Source organism: Portunus trituberculatus, chromosome 17, assembly GCF_017591435.1.
Source record: "Portunus trituberculatus isolate SZX2019 chromosome 17, ASM1759143v1, whole genome shotgun sequence".
In the NCBI taxonomy this organism is placed as follows: domain Eukaryota; kingdom Metazoa; phylum Arthropoda; class Malacostraca; order Decapoda; family Portunidae; genus Portunus; species Portunus trituberculatus.
The window spans coordinates 5,940,791-5,957,651 of record NC_059271.1 but is presented as its reverse complement, the minus strand read 5'-3'; the positions used below and the strand labels follow the sequence as shown (position 1 = coordinate 5,957,651).

The window sequence follows — 16,861 nt, the reverse complement described above, 5'->3', positions numbered from 1 at the left end:
CAGGCTAGCGCAGGATGTGTGTCACCTTTTCCTAGCTATTCAGTGAACCTCTCCAGCTGTTCGCTATTCATTGGTCGTGTCTTAATATTGGACGCCTTTGTGTTGGGTTAGGGTGCAGTGTGCCCTCCTTCCCCTGTGTGGTGGTGGGCACAACCTCCCATCCCTGGCCCTTACTGGCCAGGATAGTACCACTCTCTGACATGCCATTATGATGTAATCAGTTAAAAGAAATTATGATTCTAAGCTAATCCTTTTTGGGTCTTATACCAATGTAAATGTTCATAATTCCTTTACTTTTGTAAGACGTGCCAGTCTCCGCAGGGCAGTTTCAGGTAGACATTCCTAATGAGTGTTGACACTAGAAGTGTATTACCAACACATTACTCGGTAAATATTTAGAAGGGGTGTTTTGTTTGCCAAATATGGTTGTTTGTCTCCATAGACTTTGGGGAATGCAAAATTAGGTAAGTTTTGGAATCTGACCAACTAAACCAAAACGAGCTTAATTTATGTTAACGTAACCTAAAACTAAATTAACCTAAGCTAATCCAGCCTAACTTAATCTAATCTAACATCTAATCAATAGCTGATTTTTGGAAAGCATCAATATGTGTCAGTAATAGGTAAGCGTGTGAAAAAAAAACTTAATAGACGTGAAGTACAGTGAGTGTATTGCCACAACATGCACTTCTGACAAGGACTGATGGTAAGCATTAACCCATTACTTGATATAATGTTTATCATGATTAGTTCTGGATGTAACCATTTTTCACTTCTGGTGCTTCAAGGTAAAAACAATTGTGGAAATAGCAAGGAAATATGCAGACATTTTATTTTTGCTTTGTTCTGTTACAAAAGTGTGATATTCAGTGCGTGGTGTAGTTGACATGACACCGAGTTAGACCGTGTATGGCAGTAGTGTCAGATGGTGGGGCGTGTGTTCGTGCATGTGTTATATCACAACATGCTGATTCTGCATACAGTATGTCATTCACATTTGTTTGAATACCGCAAATCACTCCTTTGAGAAAACTATAATTCTTAGTAGCAAAATACTGAATTGGTTTCAAAAAACAGATTTGGCTGCAGTCAATATAGTTACCTGATTTCCTTCTGTATCAATATTCCTCAGTGATCTCAGATATGACAAGTAAAATCTTCATGATTTTTATGAGCTGCTATGTTATGGGGTGGAAAACCTAGTTTTTTCTTACAGCTGTGCTGTATTATGGACAAATCTTGGAGGTGCATTCTTCAATTGTCCCTAATGTGTGGAAGAATAATTGTAATGGTCATGTGGAGCCACGTGACATTTGAGTGTCTGAAGCTTCATAGGCTATATTATTGTATTTATCATACATGAAGGACAAAAAGGGAAAAACACTAACCTACTATTCCCAAACAAAAGTGAGAGAAAAATTTCTAAGTGGAAGCAGATTCTAGAGGTATTTTGATAAACTGAGATCTCATTAAATATGTTCTTTGATTTTGCAGATTCACATTGATGTGATGACCATAAATGTTCTGGATATTCTCACAGTGCAATGTGTGATGCTAATTGTGCATTGTTGCACTTACCATCAACACCCACCACTACTCTTATGTTTCAGTTTCACATGTTTCTCTATCATGCAGATATATATGATTGTTGTACTTAGTGATTGCATTGTCTTTTTGCCTTACATTTATTTCTTACAGCTATAGCCTTAAAGTGTCTGCCTAGTTGAAGTGCTGAACTTGTTAAGCATAAGAGGACTGCTCTAATATTGGAAACAAAATAAAGAATAGTGGCTGCCTGATATATCTAAGGCAGCAGAAGAGATATCACTGTGCTTGAAGGCAGGATGTCATGTTGATATCAGTGGTGGGATCCTTAGGCAGATCACTCCATGGCCTTAAAGAAAGAGACTTGGTTACATGCTACTACTGAAATGGAATAGTCTCTGAGAGGAGACAAAGGAAAATTACCCTAGGGGAGGAGATGAAAGGAAAGTTAAGGAGAAGCTGAAATAACAAAAATTTATTTAAATAGAAGAAGCTATGTCGTGACATGACAGTCAAGCTTGATCAAGATCCACTCTGTCCTTGGTATCATCTCAGTCTGATTGGCTCTTCACAGTCTATATATGTGAAGAACTTGGCTGTGTACTGCAGAATGATGCCTTATCAGAACCAGCAGGCAATAAAGATTGTGTGGAACATTGTCTCATACAGGACTTGCTGCACTCTGATATCCTCCTGTTTCTCAGCATCACTGGTCAGAGTGTCTCATGTCAGCATGGGATGAGATTCTAATCAACAAAAAATCTTTTATGATATAGTATTTTGGACTATATATTTGACTGAATTTATTTGAGTCAGCTCCTAACCTGGGACAGTGTCTTGCTGTCCACTTCCTTACCTCATATGATTGTGTTTTGGTTCCCTTTAAGCTGCAATGGGAACAGGTAGGTCTAGTCAGTGTGTTGATTGAGGCAGAGTAATGGATAGCCATTTGTAGTCTTCTTGAGAGATGGGAACTGAGGCTACTTGGTTTTAAATTATTTTCATTGTATCATTGTTTCTGAATTTAATGGCATTTGTGTTATTTTACCAGATATGCAGAATGTGATGGAACTTTAAGATGAGCCTGCAAAAGGAAGTTGGCAATGCAGTAAACATCATCTCTACTATACTAAACCAAGGATAGCTGTGAAACTGTCACAAGAAAACTAATTCAAGGAAAGTGAAATAATTATAATAAAGTGAAATACAAAGTGAGACTGATTATACAGAACAAGAGTAGTTTCTTTCAATGCTTTACATTTGAATGAAATGAACTCTCTAATCACATTGTGCTCACAAACAGGAAGACTGAGAGTGTGAAAAGTAGAATATATCCTTCATTCCAGTGCTCTGAAGTGACTTGTCATTTGTTTGAGTGTGTTGTCTGAACAGCAGATGGGTGTAAGTGAGAGTGAAGTGAAAGAGTATGCAAACAGAGATAATGGTGAGCTGTACACCAAAGGAAATATACCAAGGAATATTAATGTAACATGAAAAGTGATGTAGGTTGTCAAGGATAATTGTAGAGTCTGTGCCTTATATTGTGAAGCACTATTGAACAAGTGAGATTAATGTGAACAATAGTGCTACCAAAATTCAAAGCAAGATGGATGGCTTGCAGACTCAGGATGTAAGAGATGAACCTATGAGCAGGAAAGTTGGAGCAAGTGATGAAACTGAAAATGGTGAAATGGAGGAGACTGCTGGGGGTGAAGAGACTGTCAATGGAGCATCAAAGAGTCTGGAGCAGATGAAACATTATAACATGAATAAAGCTGTCTTTAGCCAACTGAAGGCTCTCACCTCTGAGGCAGGTGGCAACTCACCCAAGAAGTCAAGCATTCCATCAAGGGCTGAGACAAGAAGGCTGTCAGATGACTCTGACACACGCTCACAAATTGCACAATGGTGGCAGTCAAGGCGACAGGGTTCCCCTAGGAAATATCACCAAGGCCTTAAACAAACAGGGGTGCTCATGAACTCCCCAAAGTCATACCCCATAGTAGCCTCCCCAAAGAAGAGCACCCCTCCATCTCATACGTCCCCTTCTCAGACTAGCCCCATCCCCACCCATGAGAAAGACAGTGCCAGAAAAGCTCTGTTTAGAAACTATCCTGGAACTTATCTTGAGAGTCTCATGATTGTAGTGAAAACTGTGCTGTCACAGCCACAGGATGTTGCTCTGCTAGGTGAGGCAGACATGGGGGTGATCACTACCTTCCAGACACTCTCACTTCCTGCACAGAAACTGTATGTTCGACTCCTGCAGAGGAAGTTAGATCTGAAAAGGATGTCAAAGGTTGTATATGATGATGTGTGTGCACCTGAGGAGATGGGTAGCGTTGTAGAGGAATTGGTGAATGCTGGATTCTTTCTCAAAGGTAAGAAAAACTCAAACTAAGCTGCAATGAAAGTCTGAAAAATTCTAGAAGATTGAGTTTTATGAAGAAGTGACAAACTATGAATAGATAAATATTGATATTCAGATTTTTAACATTTGTTCATCCACGAGTGGTCTTCCTGCATTTATATGTAAACTCTCACCTTCTTTAAAAACATGCTTTTTCCATGTGCACTATTACAGAGGAAGACTTGGGGGACTTGCTGGAGTTTCTGGAAGTTCTCACTGTTGCAGAAGTTCAGACGTTATGCAAGGATATGAAGGTAAGGGACAGCAGCATCACTTGACTTTAGCTATGTCACACAGTACATTATAGTGTGTTGCTTTATGTGGTAAGAATAACAGAGGTACTGTGTGGATCCAATATTCTTCCTCTGCTTGGGTTTGAATTTTAGGTAGGACAGGCTGTTTACATCCACACAACCTAGCTATTTGTTCATCCTCTTACTGTTGGGTCAGGATTCACTAACACTTCCTGCTTTAGCATTGTGTATGAAGAAAATATAGGGAGTCCATACGAATTCCCCCAAAACAATTCACTAAAGGTTGCAACTGACTCATATATGCATCATAAAAACTACACCAAAGAACGGAAAAAGAATTTATCATCAGTGCGTTGCGAACTGGTTCATATGTGCACCAACCCATGCCTGATAAATTGATGCACCAATACGCAATAGAAAAGTTCTTGTGGTCCATGATTCGGTATGTATGTGTTCCATGGATCTTAACGCTCTACATTACAGTCCACCCTCTCACAATGAAGCATACCTCCTCTCTCTGCAAAAGTCCAAAGGACACTGGTGGGGTGGTGGTGTGGAGGGTTTCACAAGGCAAATGAGAGAGCAGAGTTGCCAAACGCGATTAATGTGTTAAGGTCGCCATCTTGAATACTTTCTTTTCGGCAGAGTTTCACTTCTCTGGCGGTAGTCTCCGCTAGATGGCATTAGTACATGATTGACATTTATCCTTTTGCCAATAGCAGCACTTTTTCCTTGAGGGACATTAACCAATGAGCAGCTAGTAGAAACAAATCATAATCACATGATACAAGAGACAGCAGTGTTAGTGGAGCCAAAAAAAAGGGTTACAGGTTAACTCAGCCCACTGCCAACTCGGCTCATTGTCAACTCTGCTCACCTAGACCAACTCGGCTCACTGTGTGTATCAACATTATTAATGATGGAAAGCATGACCTACAAGTTACAAAACATGTTTATTACTTCATTAACATTGATGAATTTAAAAGATAAGAATCAGTTATTGCCAAACATTATTATATGAAATAAAGGTCATTCTTGCATTGCATTGTCACTGTGTCTGTCTGTCTGTCTTGAAATTCCCGACTTTTTTTTATTTATTTATTTATTTTATTTTATTTTATTTTTTTTTCTAAATACCTTGTGGGCTTTTCATGGGAATTTAAAGGCTAAAGGGGATACTGTATAGGGTAGCTCCTATCTCAAAGCCCACTTGCTAGGAAACCGTTGTCCCGAGTGAGGAAGCCCAACCTACACTAGGACCATGGACAGGATTCGAACCCATGCGCTTGGAAACCCCTCGGATCCCAAAGCATGCAGGGTTCCACTGTATATATATATATATATATATATATATATATATATATATATATATATATATATATATATATATATATATATATATCCAAATCTAGAGTTGTCATTAATTGAAACCCTTCCTTCCTTCTCATACCTATGCATATATGTAGTAAAATAGTTGTCAAAGAATACCCATGTTGGATTTACAAATAGCTTCTTGGAACAGCATGTGCATTATTGAGGTGCAACCAATGTGTTCCCAGCTATTACAAATGTGAATATTTAAATTTATGGATGGATAGTCTGTTAGATTTTAGCACTTACTACTTTGGTTGATTTAATAGTTTACAAACTTATCCTTCTGGACTTTTTTTTTTTTTTTATATTATTATAAGTTGTCTCTTGAAATGGTCCTATGAAGGCTTAATTAATGTACATGTCAGGTTCTGTTCTCCATGTGTTACTTTAGAGAACTTAATAATAGAACTTGTTCTTTTCAGAAGCTACTTGCTAGGTTCTTGTTTCCTATGAAGCTATGTGGTAGGTTCTTGGTTTATGTAAATAATTCATTGCAAGTAATTTTGTTTAATGTGAATTAAGTTTTAACACATCTTGATAGAAGAACTACCGTATTTTTATCAAGGGGAGTTCAGGTTTTTTGGTACTGTGTTGTTTTTGTAATGAAGAGTTCCCAGTCCCTAGTAACATATTTCAAGTTATTTGTATTATTTAGAACAATAAAGAATGAAATATTTTCATACAACTTGCAGGGAAAGGGAAATCAAGGCATCATTTTGACTGCCATACATTTGTCTTGTTCTTTACCCCATACAACAGGTGTCAGCCAAAGGCAAGAAAGAGGACCTGATGAAAGCCTTGGTCAAGTTTTCCAAGCAACAGCCATCTATTCAGGGATTCTTTACTTCATCAAAAACTGCCCCTCAATCCTCATCTTCCACGCTGCTCAAAAAGTAATTTGCAGTTTTATCCTGTACAGTTAGACTTCTTATATATGTCTGTGTTCTTTTCATCAAATGTATATAGTGTGTGTTTTGAGTAAGAATTAGTCATAGTAATTTTCATGCAACTGCTCTTCCGATTTTGCTAACTACATGCCTCCTCAGCAGTCATTTATTCACACACACAGTATTCCTGTATAGCTGTATGTCACCCACATTCACAGAGTAAGGGAAATGGTGGGACCATGCCTGAAACTGGATCCTGAGGTGCACCGAGTGTTCCTTCGTGTGCTGATGCTGTATGGGCTGCCTTCACATGATGACATGGAGGAGGGAGGACCCCAGGCTGCCCTCACTGCCATGTTGCTCATCAACCTGGGCAAGATGAAGTTTCCTGCATATACTGTCAACAGGACAAGGTCAATATTCCGCACCCGGGATGACTTGCTCAAGTGAGTATGACCTGCTGTTGCTTTACTTGTTTCTATTTTATTTTATTTATTTATTTATTTATTTATTTATTTATTTATTTATTTATTTATTTTATTGTATTTTTTGAAAAGCAGAACATGACCTCAATTGAGAGAGAGAGAGAGAGAGAGAGAGAGAGAGAGAGAGAGAGAGAGAGAGAGAGAGAACAAGAACATAAGTATATAGTAGCTTTTTATTAGCATTGTTATAATGCAGCACCCCTTTGGAAGGCCTGCTGTTACTAAGGGAAGGTAAGTTTGTGAGGTTAAACATATTTAGAAATCTATTTATTACAAATCAATAATTTTTCATTGTATACTCTATAAGAATTGGTTTAACCTAAATTATCTGATGCTTTAAGTGCATTATCACCTCATGTTGTGTAGAACATTATTATTACTTTGTTGTCCTCTTCTTACATTTTTGACCTCTAGATTTACCTCAGAGCAAAGATGTTTGAAATATTTTTTTTAGGTAATGAATAGCTGCCTATTATTGCTTTTTAAATCTTTCTTCAGGTTTGAAAATTGTTGCCACATCAATACAGAACTACAAAAGTGTGTGGAGGACAAGAAATGGGAGGCAGCTCTGCAACACTGCAAGGTGGCCAAAGACATCTACCAAGAGCTTATCAAAGATGATGATCTGCTGTAGGTGACCTGGCTCTGTGTGTGTGTGTGTGTGTGTGTGTGTGTGTGTGTGTGTGTGTGTGTGTGTGTGTTTTACCTAGTAGTTATATTTACCTAGTTGTATATTACAGGTTTCGAGCAAGGCTCATAGTGACCTGTTTCCATACCTACATTTATCCAACTTTTCCTTAAATTTGTACACACTTTCTGCTGCTACAATCTCTTCACTCATTGAATTCCAGATGTACACCATCTTATGTGGAAAACTGAACTTCTTAATGTTCTTCAGACACTGATTTTTTATGATGTTGGAATGTCCTCTTGTTCGTCTATCTCCATCCTCCATCAGGTCTTGTTAATCTATCATTTCCATACAGTTTACTAACTTATACATTGTTACTAGGTGTCCTTTTTCTTGTCTATCCTTCAAAGTTAGTTGTTCCATTTCCTTCAGTCTTTCTCCATAGGGAAGATCTTTTATTTCTGGGACCATCTTTGCAGCAGTCCTTTGGATTATTTCTAGTTTCTTGATGTCTTTCTGCCTGTTTGGTGACCACACCACTGCTGCATATTCTAGTCTAGGTTTTATCATAGTGGTTATGATCTTTTTTCATCATACTCTTATCCGTATAAATGAACGCCACCTGGATGTTAGTTAGTGTCTTGTATGTTGAAGCCAATATTCCATTTATGTGTCTTTCTGGAGTCAGGGTGTGTTATATATTCACTCCCAAGTCTTTCTCTTCACTCCTTTTCATTATAATCTCTTCTCCCATTTTATATTCCCACATAGTTCTTGTATTACTTTTACCCATTTCCATTACATGGCATTTCAGGGTGTTAAATTATAATTTCCACTTTTGGTTCCATTCCCTTATCTTGTCAATATCTTTCTGCAATTCCATACAGTCTCCAATGTTCCTAATTACTCTCAAAATTTTGCATTGTCAGCAAACAGATTTATGTAGCTACTCAAACCATCTTGTATATCGTTAATATATACTTGAAATTTGCAGTAATTGGTGCCAGCACTGAACCCTGTTAAAGTAGTGTATCATCCAATTTAAGACATTTCCCTTTATTCTTCCCATGTGTTCTATTTTCCATAGGAGTCTTTTATGTGGTACTTTGTCAAAAGCCTTCTTAACCCCTTCAACACGATGACGTGCATATTGCGTCATGGCTGCTTTCTACTAAGATGGTGTGTTTTCTTTCCCGGATGCTGTATGAGATCTCTCAGAATGTAGGTCGTATATGATATGATGGCATACTTGACTTTCATTATTCCTACAAAGGTGTATAACTCTCTAACAACAAGATAAGTACTGATGTGCCATGCTAGAAATAATTATTTTATTTTTCTATTTTTCTATAGTATCAATTGATTAGTTTACTTTAAAAATTTACGTTTCCTCTCATTTGTCACCTTCAGAAAATGGCCTTGAGAAGGCAGACTATAATTTTTTTTCTATAAAATTTGTGTGGGTTTATTTCTTATTGTACGTACCTATTAAGAAGAATCTTTCACCATCATAATTTTTTCTGTAGTGGAGAGAGAAAGAGAGCTTCCTCTGAATCAGGTATCTCCCCATCCCCTCCCAGCCTAGATATGGCACCAGGAGCCATTTTCTGTTGCCCGTAGTGAAGAGGTTAATATCTAGATATACTGTGTCAACCCATCCATCTCTCCCTTGTACTTCATCTATTACTCTTGTATAAAACATTGTAAATTTGTAATGCATGATCCTCCTTTTCTGAATCCAAATTGGGAGTTATTAATTATTTAATTTCCTTCCAGATATTCTAACCATTTTCTTTAATAACAATTTCAAAGATATTTCCCACAACACTAGTTAGTGGCACTGGTCTTTAATTTAAGGCCTCAGTCTTTTTTCCTCCTTTGTATATTGGAACGATATTTGTTCTTTTCCATTCCTTTGGTAACTTCCTTTCCATTAGAGAGTTGTTGATTATATCCCAAATTTGTTCCACCAGTTGTTCTCTACACTTTCTTAGTGTCCATCCTAACACTGCATCTAGCCACATTGCCATTCTTACATCCACCTTTTCTATTAATTCTCTACTTTTCAGTTTTTGCACCTAGTTATGATATCCAACTTTCCTTTAAAGTCATTAATCATTTTCATGGATCTCATCCCGATTGTTATGAGTGTCATGTTTTACTTATGTGGCAAATGTTGTACTTTTTATGTATCTTACTAATGATGCTCATCAGTTTTCTTCCATGCCTTCTTGTGTCTTTTTCATTCCTCACACACATCTGTTTGATTGTTTCACTCCTTTCATAACTAAACACTACAATGAAATCTCTTCCTCTTCTCATTTCCAAGTTTGGAAGCTGCAGCTTAGATGATCTCTCTTTATGGGATAGCTTTCTTAGAATTTAATTAGGTACCAATTTGGTTGCAGGTCTCTGCAGTGTTTCTAGTTTTCTTACACTTTTTTTCCTAAGATGACAACAGTATTCCGGCATATTCAAGTTTTAGATGTATCATGGAAACATTCACCTTTTTATTATTCCTTTAGCCAAATAATTAAACCAGCCCTATATTCATTACCATGTTGATAGTTATTTTATTTATTTTATTTTTATTTTTATTTTTTTTCTTTCTGTATTTTTTTTATTAGCAATTTAAAAATACCAGTTATAGATCCTTTTTCCTGATAAATTTAATGTTAATTTCATTTTCCATCTTATGACCAAATGCATTTACTAAATTCATCTTTTTGCCTTTTTTAAAGTTAAATTTTATATGCTATCTACAACTACATTCCCATATCTTAACTAGATGCCAGTGTAGTTCTTTAGTCTTTGGAGTGTTTCTAAGAACTACAACCTGAGCTCACCATGAAAATTAATTAAAAACTTTTTTTCTCTTGGTATTTACTCAATTAAGATGAACGTATGATAAATGATACTACTTAATATATCTCATTTTGTACTTGACAATTTCTGCAAAATTTTTTTTTTTATTTATTTGTTATTTATTTTATTTATTTATTATAATTTTTTTTTTAGTTATTTGATTTATTTACTTATATTCACACTCTTGATTGAAAGATTGAATTATTTGTACATGATTTTCGGGGGCCTATAGGTAAGTGTGTTGCTAGTTTGTAATCTAGGACATAAGATGAACTTTTTGGGCCCATCAAAGTTGCCTTTTGAGGAGGCACTAGACACTACCAGAACAATATTTATTCCCAGTGAGGTTTGAAGCTCTGGATCAGAGGGTGTTGTAAACTCATCAGTAAGCTCTCTCTCTCTCTCTCTCTCTCTCTCTCTCTCTCTCTCTCTCTCTCTCTCTCTCTCTCTCTCTCTCTCTCTCTCTCTCTCTCTCTCTCTCTCTCTCTCTCTCTCTCTCTCTCTCTCTCTCTCTCTCTCTCAACATCCCATCAAACCACCAGTCAGACTCCCTCATGATCTGCTTGGAACAGTGCATGGTTAACAGTAGAGATGACCCTGATTAATTCATAAAGGCCCGGTATGCCTTCTGTGAACCTGTTCAGGGCCACAAGATAGTTGGTTACTCACATCACCATCGTATCAAACATTACATAAGATCTCTTGCCAATTTATTCTTTTAGTGTTGTTTCTTTGCAGGCAGCACGACCGGTCCCTGCCCAGATTCTTGCGTCGCTTCACCACTCTTTCCTTGCTGGTATACATCCTTAGTTCATCGGTTGAATTCCTGCAGAAGATGCGGCGGTACGAGGCAGCAGTGGACCAGCTGGCAGAGTTGCTGAGCCAAGACACTTATCTTCAGGACCACCGGGGTTTGTGGTACAACCGTCTCTCCCTCAACCTGCACTCACACCTCAGGAAGCCAGCTAAGGTGCACCACTAAGGACTTAACCACAAAGATTGATTCTGAGTTTATATATTTATTCATACATTAATACTTCCACAAACCTGTAAAATAGGGGTTCAGTCTTTCCTGATATCAAAATTCTAATATGTGAAGTACCACTAAAAATCCTTGGAAACCCTCAAGATCATCAGTTTCATCCCCTTCATCCCCAGAACCACCCCTTACTCTGTTCTCCAAAGACATGATGCTAAAAATGGTTGCTTGATGGTTGAGAGGTTTAACTTTGGTAACAACACCTAGATGGAGTCTTATTTATAATTTTGCTTTTTGGTTTTGCAAAGAAAAAATCATCAGGGAGGTGCTCATGCAAAAGCTTAACCTGACCATTAACCAGAAGTAGCAGCTCTGTAGCATCATGTCATAATAGTCACAACAATTATTACTGCATAAGTTATGCTGATTTTAGCCTGGCTTGGTCATGCTTAGTCAATATGTTCATGTCATAAAAAATTAAGAAATCACCTTTCTTAACTTATTTTCTCAGTTGAGTAATTTGCTGTCTTGCCAATAGGAGAGAACCCAAACTCACGAGCTTTCAGTGTTCAGGGATGAGTCAACATCATCTCACAGTACAGAGTAGTCATATCAAAACACTATATTACGATGTATCTATTGATTTATCATGCTTTTACTCCTTTCAGTGCTTTTTTTGTGGTTATTTTGCTATGGTATTTCTTTTTAGTTCCTTGAGTTTGTATGGTCAACATCATTATATAGAACAAAATATAGACGCCTGGTGTACCAAGCTCTTTAATTTTTATACACTTTAATAACAGCACAAAACCTTGACTCACCTCACTTCTGCAGAGGTTAATGATTCACGAGGAAAGTACACAGCTATTTTTGTTCCGTTTTCTTTAAGAGAAAAAAGAAAATTAGTGGCTGAAACCGAAATAGCCCAGAGTGCTGCAGTGCTTTTATCACCATGTTCCTAAGCTGTCTTGCCATAGCCTGAACATGGTGTGCCTTTAGACTAGAGATAACTAGTCAGGATGGCCATTGTCCATTAGCTAGGTCTCTGTTAGGTCTCTGTGATGCCAAATATGTCTATGGAGAACAAATTGTTTGGCAGTAGACCAGTTCATTATCAGACTTTGATTTCTAAGTTATGAAAATAAACTCATTTACGAGGCTTCATGTGTTCATGGTTTCTTGTATTCTACTTCCTAGCCTAGAAGGAAAGAAAATATCATACTAACTTTGATAACTGAGTTATCAATTGAATAACTACACTAAACCCTCTGCTATTATGCCTTCCGCTATCACGTTTTACTGCTATCATCATGCATACCTAAAAATTTGCACCTATTTCTATATCATGCACAAAATTATTGCTATGCACATATTTCTATATCATGCACAAAATTGCTGCTATCGTGCATCCATCATTCAAAACTTCTAGGTTATGATGTCACGTGATTGTGGAGTTTTTCTCTATACGTTTAACTCTCGGCTATCGCGCCCAATTGGGGCCGAAATAGCCGCGCCATAGCCGAAAATGCGATAGCCGAATTGATCGTGGCTGGAAGGCAGTTTTGGCCAATGAGCGCTCAGATATTCCATGACGTCATGGCTGGGCGCGTGATAGCGGGCATCTGAGGTCGCGATAATGAAATTTTAGCAGCTTTTCATGTGTGCATGATAGCAATAAAACGCGATAACCTAAGTCGCGATACCCGAGGGTTGACTGTACAGTAAGTCCTCGTTATGTGGTACATACGGGTTCCTGAAAACCTTACCGCAAATTGAAATTACCGTATACCAAACCCATTATAACATGTAATAATTGGGAATGCGTTCCAGCACGTCAAGTCATCCCTACAGAAATTAAAATACATGAAAAAGTCATATAAAAAAAATGTAAAGTACTGCGCAAACGAAAAAAGTTTTTTTTATTTACCTTTCACTCGCCATGTATTCTATAAAATGATGTCCCTCCTGAGGCTAAGGGACAGTAGGGATTTCAGTCCTTACTCATCTTCCACTAGTGGGTAGATGAGGATAAGATGTCGTCGTTTGCACTATCGGAAGCAGATGTGGATGGGCCAGCTGTAGCAGAGTCGGCACGTTTCACTGGTTTGAAGAAAGAGGATATGGAGGAGATTCTAGGACAATATCCCCCCAGACAAAAACCCCCCGGACAAAATCCCCCTACCAATATCCCCCCAGACAATATCCCCCCTAGGACAAAATCCCCCCCCCACCCATAGAAAAATTGAAAGTGTGAATTGCTACAAATTTCATTATACATTATATATTCATTTATTAATAACCTAACCTAACCTAACCTAACCTAGGGGGGGATATTGTCCTAAGGGGGATTTTGTCCTAGTGGGGATATTGTCCTAGGGGGGATATTGTCTGGGGGGATATTGGTAGGGGGTTTTTGTCTGGGGGGATATTGTCCTGAAACGATGGAGGAAGGGCCAGCTGTAGAACCGTCAACACCGGATGTGGAAGGGCCAGCTGTAGCAGGGTCAGCAAGTGTGACAGGGGCGGCATGTCTGACTGGTTTGAAGAACGAGTAGATGAAGGACTGTTTAATTTTTTCTTGTTTTTTTCATCATAGATTTCTTGATAAATCTTGACACTTTTCTCTACGTCATGAGCCACTTTGCTACTCCTGGCAGGATTTGGGTCATGTTTCTTCAGGGTTTCCAGAGGTTTTTCGATACCACCAAGAAATTCTCTAAGAGTTTTGATGTCCAGACCACGCACACGTTCTTCCTCGTCTCCCTCTTTTTCTGCCTCCTGTGATGTCTTTAGCTCTATAGGTTCATCATTTGAGAGAGGTTCAGCTTGGCTTTCCAAAAGATCTTGAACATTATCATCATCAGCTTCATCGAAGCTAGCCCTATGACACAGATTTACTATGTCATTTCTGATCGCACCGATGTCGTCTTCAGTGAAGCCTGGGAAGTCATGCGCACATTCTGGCCATACTTTATTCCACACCAAGTTCATGGTAGACGTCTTCGCTTTGTCCCAAGATGACTTGATGTTATCTAAGGCGTGCTTGATGTTATATGACTTCCACCATTCTCTGATAGTGGGCTTGTCAGGCCCATCTGTGCCCTTTATCAGTTGCTGCATGGTTTACTGCTGGTAGTAGGCTTTAAATGTTTGCCATAATTATTAAGAATATATTTGTGCTTACAATAGACCCTTTAATATTCCATTTATTCATCTAATTAGTAATGCATGTAAGTAATATGTAATGCAGTTAAAAAAGGGGGGGAGGGGAAGAGATAACAGGCTTCAAGGGTGATCAAGTTACAGTCAGTACTGTAAGTGGCGGGGAGGTGTGGCATGGATGATGTTATCACCCCTGCTCCCACGTGCTGGGCCCTCTCGGATGACATGAGCGGATACTGTTTCTGTGAATTTTCCTTACTGTATATCAAATCAAGGGTAGTAATTTCCAAATACTGTAACTGAATTTACCGGATAAAGAACTACCGCCCGTAAACGAGGACTTACTGTACTTTTATTGAGAAATAGTATTTTACATATTTCCCCAATCTACCCATCCATTCACCTTAGCTCCTAATCAGGAAATCAGGAGAAAAGATTTTTAGTGTTTTTAAGCATTTACTGTTGAAAGCAATCTAGCAGCACATTACACAAGCAGAAATATTTATCTTTCCTTGCACTCTTCAGTTGGTCTTCTTAAATCTTTTCTGTAGGTGGTGGCACAAAAGCTCTTGTTGCTGTTCTGTTGCCATGCTCCTTGGCACAATCTACCTCTTGTAGTTTGTAAAGATTGTGTAGCTCAATCTTTTTCCTCCTGCTGCCATAATGGTGATGGTGCTGATGTGTTTTGTTATGATTATGAACTTGGTCTTACTCCTGACTGCCAGATGGCATTGAGTTAGAGTGGTGATATTTATAAACATGCATCACAGCCTCACAGCATAGATTGCTTTTATTTTTCCAATAATTAGTTTTTAAAGTGATAATACTGGCAATGTTAATAATATCAGCAATAAAATAATGATGCATGCATTTAGGATAGGTAAAAGGATGCATCTTTTTCCATTATTTTTACATATCCTAACTGCATACATGATTATTTTATTGCTGGTATTATTATCATTACCAGTATTATCACTTTAAAAATGAATTATCGGAAAAATGAAAGCAATCTAACCTGTGTGCAGTGGCGTAGCTAGTGTTTTTGTTATATATAAGTAATTTTTTCCCAGGGATTGAGCTGGTATAGAAAAAAACACAATGCATAGGTATGACCTTTATTTTACTATTGTATTAATACATTTATGCCATAGATACCATCTCATAAGATGCGTGGGCTCATAAGATGCACTCAGTTTTGGCAGACATTGAAAAGAAAGATAAATGAGCAGATTTATGCTCTGAATATGAATTGAAGTATTTCACCTGACATACAAAGACTAATATGCATTTAAATCATTATTAGATCCCATTTAGAAACTTTAATATTTGCTAGTAGTCTGTGTACCAATCTTGTTCTGAGATGTAAACATGTACCTGGCAAATGGTATTACCACTTAGCACTGACTTGACTGTGCGAGACCACAGGCAAAAAAAATCACAATAATTTTTTTTTTATCATTATTTGTTTTACATATATACAAGGTAAGAATGTTAAAACATACGTGCAGTTATAATTGTATGAAAGTGTGCCATACCTCAAGGGGTAACAGCATCACACTGTAAAGAACTCATTGAGTCTTGCCAATGTCAAGATTAAGATTGCCAATTGCATGTTTTGATTTGGTTCATGTGGTGTAAAAGAAATTCTTCCTGATTGGTTTAATTGTATGAATTATTAGTATGTATGACGTATTATGTATTGTTACCTTTAACCCTTATGTTCCGGTGATTAAACTATTTTCCAATATCCCATGACAGGTAAAAATGGTAAACCTAGAAATTGTCAGAAGACTGTTTGAATACTAATAATGATTTTCTCTGTTATTCTGAATACAATGATGTACTTTCTAGCTTGATGTGACCTCTGAAAGTTTAGTTATTGCCTTATCAAGGATTCTTCCTCCGCCCGCTGTGTGATCCGTCAAGCAGAAACAGCTCAGTGAGCGATGACACCGCGCAAACTCACTCTCTCTCTCTCTCTCTCTCTCTCTCTCTCTCTCTCTCTCTCTCTCTCTCTCTCTCTCTCTCTCTCTCTCTCTCTCTCTCTCTTGGAAGAGAAATTGTACACTTCCAATGAGAGAGAGAGAGAGAGAGAGAGAGAGAGAGATTCTTCACCCTTTTCATATCAAGTTTCAAGCAAATAACATGTAGGTATCTCTCTCTCTCTCTCTCTCTCTCTCTCTCTCTCTCTCTCTCTCTCTCTCTCTCTCTCTCTCTCTCTCTCACACACACACACACACACACACACACACACACACACACACACACA

The 16,861-nt window shown here is 37.9% G+C and overlaps 1 protein-coding gene across 2 annotated transcripts in view; it reads left to right on the top strand.

The window, feature by feature from the left end:
• LOC123505076 (fanconi-associated nuclease 1-like) overlaps window positions 1–16,861 on the top strand; it is a 36,366-nt gene that overhangs the window by 294 nt on the left and 19,211 nt on the right. Inside the window, exons 1-7 of one of the 2 annotated variants that reach the window (XM_045256116.1) lie at window positions 40–706; window positions 2,597–3,926; window positions 4,130–4,209; window positions 6,343–6,476; window positions 6,689–6,916; window positions 7,454–7,585; window positions 11,190–11,421. In XM_045256116.1, the coding sequence (XP_045112051.1) occupies window positions 3,152–3,926; window positions 4,130–4,209; window positions 6,343–6,476; window positions 6,689–6,916; window positions 7,454–7,585; window positions 11,190–11,421 (1,581 nt within the window). In that variant the 5' untranslated portion in view covers window positions 40–706; window positions 2,597–3,151. Of the gene's footprint in view, window positions 1–39; window positions 707–2,596; window positions 3,927–4,129; window positions 4,210–6,342; window positions 6,477–6,688; window positions 6,917–7,453; window positions 7,586–11,189; window positions 11,422–16,861 lie in introns of those variants that run through there. The other variant, XM_045256115.1, reaches the window with a different exon arrangement.